The sequence below is a fragment of the Dasypus novemcinctus genome, chromosome 12 (genome assembly GCF_030445035.2).
Source record: "Dasypus novemcinctus isolate mDasNov1 chromosome 12, mDasNov1.1.hap2, whole genome shotgun sequence".
Taxonomy (NCBI): domain Eukaryota; kingdom Metazoa; phylum Chordata; class Mammalia; order Cingulata; family Dasypodidae; genus Dasypus; species Dasypus novemcinctus.
In genome coordinates, this window is record NC_080684.1 from 84,233,607 (window position 1) to 84,240,935 (window position 7,329).

The following is a 7,329-nucleotide window of genomic DNA, read 5'->3' on the forward strand; positions in this document are numbered from 1 at the left end:
AATGATCTATACTAATGATCTATATTTCTTTTTTAAGAAAGTTCAACATAGGAAAGACTACAGACCTAGGAATATTCACCTACAGTTGCATGTATCTTCTCTTTAGCATGTCACTCCCATGGCCATATCTGTTACCTTGACCTAAATTAGGACCACTCCACCCTAGAATCTTAAAACTTCAATATGATATTTTCAGAAAAAAACTCTAATCTCTCCTTCCTTTTACTCAACTGCTCTTCCATCTAAATATGATTGCCAATCCTTTGATCCTTTTTTTCTTTTTCCTTAAACTATTTGAGCTGCTGCCTTCCCCCTTCCTTACCTACACAGCCTTAGCCTAATGATCATCCCCATAAACACATTAACTCTCTCATCACTCTGCCATTCAGGCACAAAATCCTGTAAATGCTCAGCTTTCCTACTCTCCACAACATATTCCAAACATTCAACAATCTTTTCAAGTCACTCTCCCTTTCTACTTCTTCTCTCCTCTAAGTTTATAGAACATGTCTTGTTGAAACTGTCAAGTAGTTTCTGCTACCTAGGTCCTTGGAATTAACCTGGATCCAGTGCCTTTCCAAGCCTGGTTCTCCAACCTTCACATAAATTCTGTGGAATACTGATATCCTTCCAACACATTACTTTTCTACTTAAGTTAGTCAGAGTTCATTTGTAGACATTGCATTTCCACTCCAGATATTGCTCTTAAACTCTATAATCCAAAAATCAAACTCATAACTGGTATCTTGAAAGACTGTGCACCTCTTCCGTCTGGAATTCTTTATTAGCAATTTCCCCTTCAGGATGATGTTCAATTTCCTTAACAAGGCAAATGAGGCCCTCGGAAGTCTAATTTAGTTCACTGCCTGTACAACACCAAAATGGAGCAGCACACCTGGCTCAAAATAATTCTCCTATAACCACATCCTTACTATGGTAACTCTAACCCCATCACTGATAACTGATTGATCCATGGATAGATGGAACTGAGCTGAACAGGTTCTCTCTCCCAAGAACCTGAATTTGACAGGAGCTATCACAGTTGGAAGTTAACATGAGGTAGACCCTAGGGAAGCAGTGTTCAACTAAGGGTGATTTTTCCCACTTCTTACTTAAAGCATAAAATTGTGGGTCTGGTTAAGCAGATGCTGCTCAAGTGATGAGGCCTCCGCCTACGATATGGGAGGACCCGGGTTCGATCTCTGGGACCTCCTGATGAAAAAAAAAGAGAAAGCATGCCTGCGTTGCAAGCCAGTGCCCACATGGTGACCAAGTGCCCACACGATAAGCCAAGTGCCTGCACAGCGAGCTGAGTGCCCACGTAATGAGTTGAGTGTTCACGCAGGTGCCCATGTGATGAGGCAAGTGCCCGTGTGGATAGCCTAGTGCCCGCATGAGTGCCTGCATGGCAAGCCAAGTGCCCGAGTCAGTGCCTGAGCGGTGAGCCAGTGCCCACACCATGAGCCACGTGCCTGTGCGAGTGCCTGCTAGGCAGGCCGAGTGCCCATGCGGTAAGGTAAGTGCCCGTGTGGTCAGCCGAGTGCCCATGTGAGTGCCCTTGTGGTGAGCCAGTGCCCACATGAGTGAGTCATGTAGCAAGATGAGGTCACAACAAAAGAGAGATGAAGGGGAGAGTCAAGGTGAAACACAACAGAGACTAGGAACTGAGGCGGTACAATTGATAGGGAACCTCTCTCCACATCAGAGGTCTCCAGGATCAAATCCTGGTGAATCCTAGAGGAGAAAGACAAGAAGAGAAGACAAAAAGAGAAATACACACAGAAGATCACACAGCGACTGGACACAGAAAACAGCAGGGTGGGGGATGGGGTGGGGAATGGGGTGGGTGGTGAGGTGGGGGAGGGGTGGGGAGGTGGTGGGGGAGGGGAAGAAAAATTGTGGGTCTGATGATTGAACAAGAACATTGTGCTAATTAAGGTTATTTTGTCTGCAAACAACAGAAACTTGCTCTAGTTAACTTAAGCAAAAGTAAAATGTAACAAAGTTATTGGGGTGTGTGACAGAAGGAGACCAAACAAAGGTAAGGGCAGTGTTAGTAGGGTTCTCTAGGGAAACAGAACCAACAAGAGATATCTATCTATAGTATGTGATTCTATAAGAGTGTCTCACGCAGCCGTTGGGATGCACAAGTCCAGGTTCTGCAGGCAGGCTACAACCAGGGACTGCAATGAAAGTCCAACGAAGGTTCTTGACGAGTTCTGGGAGATGATGGCTGTCCAAAGACCAGTTGTGAAATTCTCTCTCAACGCTGGAATCACTTCCCCTTTTAAGGCATTCAGCTGATTGGGTTAAGTGTCACTCATTGCTGGCAGCAATCTCCCAGATGATATAATTATAACCAGCTATTTATGATTTACCACTACAGTAAAGTCAATGGTGACTAAAGTCCATAAATGCCCTTGTATTACAGTTAGCCCAGTGCTTGCTTGACCAAACAACTGGGCACAATTACCTGGTCGACTTTACACAATAGCCTAACCATCACAATCAGGAAACCAGGCAGCTCCTGGAACCTTACTGGAGGAGTTTTTAGACCTACCTTCCCACTAGAATAGGGTTTCTCAACCTCAGCACTACTGACATTTTAGACCAGATAACTGTTTGTTGTGGAGGGCTGTCCTATGCATTTTTGTATGTTTAGTGGCATCCCTGGCTTCCACCCAGTAGCACCCATCCTACTCCCAGTCATGACAATCAAAAATGTTTCCAGGGAGAGCAGATGTGGCTCAAGCAGTTGAGCTCCCACCCCCCACATGGGAGGTCCAGGGTTCGGTGCCCAGTGTCTCCTAAAGAAAAAGAAAACAGGGAAACGGACTTTGGCCCAGTGGTTAGGGCGTCCGTCTACCACATGGGAGGTCCGTGGTTCAAACCCCGGGCCTCCTTGACCCGTGTGGAGCTGGCCCATGCGCAGTGCTGATGCGCACAAGGAGTGCCGTGCCACACAGGGGTGTCCCCCGCGTAGGGGAGCCCCACGCGCAAGGAGTGCACCCATAAGGAGAGCCGCCCAGCGCGAAAGAAAGTGTAGCCTGCCCAGGAATGGCGCTGCCCACACTTCCCGTGCCACTGACGACAAGAGAAGCGGACAAAGAAACAAGACGCAGCAAAAAGACACAGAGAACAGACAACCAGGGGAGGGGAGGGGAATTAAATAAATTAAAAAAATAAAATAAAAGTAAATCTTTTAAAAAAAAGAAAAAGAAAACAATGAGCAGACAATGAGCAAAACAAACAAACAAACAACAACAAAAAGCAGACAACAAGCACAAGCAAGAAGCAAAAACAATGAGCAAACAGAAGAGAGAGCCATGGGAGATGGGGGAAATGTTTCCAGATATTGTCAGTGTTTCCAGGTAGGCAAAATCATTTTGAATTATACTATGACTCCTGCCCAGGTGAAATGTATTGCACTGCCAACTCCCACTCTGCAATAAACCTTATGCCTGGACATAGTATGCCCTGAGCCTGAAGAAGCGGGTGGGGGGGGGGGGGGGGGCGGGGGCGGGTGGTGGTATTTGTGCCTGAATCTTCCAAAGCCCTTTTCAGGTCCTGGCTTAAATAAATTCCATCTTCATGCTTTATTTCCTTATTTCCCCTCCCCCTTTCTTAGCATCTGCATGCAACTGTGTGTGCAAGTGCATGCGCACACACACAGAGTAATAGATAATGAAACCCTGAGTTGAAAGTCAGTTTCTGCTCTTACTTCCTTTCTCACATTTGTTATATAACTTACTTTTAAAACGTTCCATTCTCTTGTGAAATAATACTCTCCTAGAGAAGTCTCCAAAACATTTTTCCTCATGTTATAATTCCAAGGATCAGGGTAATTTTTCCTTCAAAGTTTTTTTTTTCCTTTTTCACTTCTCTTAAAATGAAACTGCTCCTTCTCCCCCTCCCCTCGAACACACATACACACACACACACACACACACACACTCCTTGTCCTAGAACCAGATCAGCTCCAAGTATACAAGCTGCTTTTATTAACAATGCAGGAGATGCTTGGGATGCAAGCTAAATAATAATTAGACAAGGAGCAAGTATATATTTACACTTCATTTGGCATTTACTTAAAGAATTTGTCAATTTCTTAATAATTTCTTTTTCATATTTTTCCAATATACAGTACCAGTTTTGCAAGCCCCTACATCTGGGAATGCAAGTTTTAATTCTGCAATTGCACCATAATTTTTTCTCAAGGTTCGAAGTGAGCATTCTCTTTCTCCTGTTGGTACCTTGCTAGTCTTTCTTAACTGAAGACCTCCTATACCAGGGGTTCTTAACCTTTTTGGTTCTACAGACCCCTTTGCCAGTCAGGTGAAAACCACAGACCCTTTACTAAGTCCTCATTATACTGTGTATTATTTAATAAATACACCCGCACCAACACGTCCCCACGAGAATGACTCTTTGAATTTAAATTCCAGCTCACAGACCCCTGGTTACAGAGGGTCATATTCTTGGTTTTCATTCCCAGAACACCACAGATACCACATTTATTCAATGACTCATTTAACCACTGCTTCCTAAAACTACAGGAAGGTGGTCATATCCAAAATCTATGATAATATTGGTAGCATGCAGTCTTGCCTCAGTTAAACAGAATAGCAGTGTGAGAGACATTCTGCTCATTGACACCATTTATCCGTTCATTCCACAGTTACTGAGTGCCTACTTTAAGCCAGACTTACACAAAAAATCCCTGCATTCATGGAGCTGACATTTTAGTAGAGACAGCTAGACAAACAACAAATAATTAAATATATATTATGTCAAGTGATGGTGTATGCTAAAGAAAAAAAATAAAGTAAGGAAAAGTTAAGGGTATTTGGGATAGTGGTTCATAATTTTCAAACTTTGTGGTCATGGAAGGCCTCTTTGAGAAGGTGCTACAAATTGCATCTACCAGCCCTATAAGATATCTGTTATTGGAAGGCAATATGTTCTAAGCATTTTCTGTTAAATTGTATTAAACTATATTTCAAACCACTAGAACAACAGTGATATCTTCATTCCTGGATGAGCTGTAAAATTAAACTTGAACAAGGAAACTTCAAAAATTCATTCCAGCAGAGCAGGTGTAGCTCAGTGGTTGAGTTCCTGCTTCACAAGTACAAGGTCCTAGGTTCAATCCCTGAAACCTCAAAAAAAATTTTTTTCATTCCAGTTTGAATAAAAGTAATTTATCACAGAATCCACCTTATTTGGTTTGTGAATTCCCCTTAAGACTTCTAAATAAGTATATTTTTCTTAGGAGAAAATAGTAAGATTAACCAAGAATATGAATTTGGTACTCATCAGGCAACCAAGAAAAAGATTTTTTAACATACAAAACAGCTGAAAACTTTATTATAAAAACTCACCTCTGAAAAAATCTTCCTTGCTATTAACGACACAGCTATTATAAATCATACAGATTAAAAAGTAATACTAAAGACTCAATTCTGCATATGGGAATGTCTATAGTTTTATGAAGTAAGTCATTTTATATACTTCAGAATAAATAAATAAAAGGCTCTTTTATTTTTAAGAGCCTTTCTCAACTGGAGTTCCTCAAGAGAATTAAACTCTTCTAATGTCAAAGGTCCACTATTTACACAGATTGAATGAACAAATTTCTCTCCTATGCATCTAGAATAATACTACTTCTATAGCATCATCCTTGGGAAAACTGAGAAAGTACACATTTAAATCACTTTCTGTAGGTCTGAATTTTCTTGTGGAATTGAGTATGAGAAAGGCCAGAGGACATGTGATACAAGTCAGACCTCAATAAATTATAAATCAAAAATAGATAAACCTTCCTCCAAAGTAAGATCAACAATTCAGCACTGAACCATATATAAATTTTTAAAAGAAACTTTCCACTTAGTGATAATATTAAGAAATTCATATTCATAAATGCAGGTATAAATTGTATATCATTATACCGAGTCTCCTTTAAATCATTTCAAGGTAATCATTAACTTACAACAAATAAGAGAGAAGAGAAAGGAAGGGGTCCTGACCAAGCTCTTCGAATTCACTCTTACCTTGGAACAAGATCCTTCATTTTAGCCTGTGTCTTGAGACAAACATGGAGAAGCCAAGAGCAGTAAAAACTGCCAGCTTTCCTGAGTCATGTTTCTGACTAAAACCGCGTTATGAAATGGAAAGAATGACAAGTCTTGGGTTTATCACCACAGACGTTGACTCCCTAAATTTATGGGTCCCACTTTAAAAAGACAAAAAATGAATTGTACGAATGATACGAGACTAAAACTACTCGAGAAAGAACTTGGCAAAACTGGGAACTCTGGTCACTGGTCTAAAACAAATCCTAACTGTGCAAACAGGCACACCCTCTAAATCATCAGTGCGGGCAAACCGAGGTGGGGTGGATTCAGAACAACAACAAGGTTCACATTTCACTGAGAAGACAGCCTCAAACTAAGAGCCCACACTGCGCCAGACGCCCTGGATTAACGGAACCCGCCCGCTCCAAGTGGAGGCGCGCACTGAGCTCTGGTTCCACCTACCACTTAAACGAGGTGCCTCGGTGACACCAGGTGGGCCCCAGCCCACGACCCAAGACCACCCAAGTGGGGTCCGCGGGCGACGCTAGGAGCCGCGTCGGGGGCGACAGCAGCCCGCCGCGCTCCACCCGCGGCTGCCCTCCACCCGCGGCTGCCCTCCACGCTCCTCCGCGAGCCAGCAGCCAGGGAGAACCCGTCCAGTCGCGGGCTCCCGAGGCCCGCCCGAGCGCCGCAGGCGACGCGAGGTCTGCGCCTGCGACCTCTGCCCCAGCTCGGACGGGAACGGGCTGGGGGCGAGGGAACCGGCTGGGGGCGAATGACCGCCCACACCGCCGCCAGTCGTCCGCGACCCCCAAAGCCGCACGCTGGCAGAGGAGCCAATTAAGGCCGAGGGGGGCTGGCCCGCACTCCGAGCCTCTCACCGACCTGGAGAGGTGTTTCAGGATCTGTTTCTTGATGATCCCAGCCATGGTGCCGGGGCGAGACGCCGCGCTCTATCTCTGTTCCTCACTGCCTCCTCTCTTCGTGGCCGTCTCCTCTTTGTCAGGATTAACCAGGCCTGCGGAGATACGCCTGACCGCTCACGCCTGGAAAAGAACCGAGGCTCCGGCCGAGGCCACAGCCGCCGCCGCCGCCGCTGCCGCCAAGGGTCCGGGGCATCGCGCTCAGGCCGCCGCCACCGCCGCCGACGCCATCTTGGCTGCCGCATCACCTAAGAGACCAGGGGGAGGGCGGGGGAGGGCGGGGCGAGCGCTGGCTCGGGGCGGGTGCGAGAGGCTCGCGGCCCCGCCCCCTT

At 45.1% G+C, this 7,329-nt stretch overlaps 1 protein-coding gene across 13 annotated transcripts in view; it reads right to left on the reverse strand.

Annotated features, from left to right (window-relative positions):
- BLTP3B (bridge-like lipid transfer protein family member 3B) overlaps positions 1–7,329 on the reverse strand; it is a 147,262-nt gene extending 139,933 nt beyond the window's left edge. For 5 of the 13 annotated variants that reach the window (XM_071219016.1, XM_071219017.1, XM_058308594.2 and 2 more), the window contains exon 1: positions 6,960–7,266. In XM_071219016.1, coding sequence (XP_071075117.1) covers positions 6,960–7,003 — 44 coding nt within the window. In that variant the 5' untranslated portion in view covers positions 7,004–7,266. Of the gene's footprint in view, positions 1–6,050; positions 6,477–6,959 lie in introns of those variants that run through there. The other 8 variants (XM_058308595.2, XM_071219011.1, XM_071219019.1 and 5 more) reach the window with 6 other exon arrangements.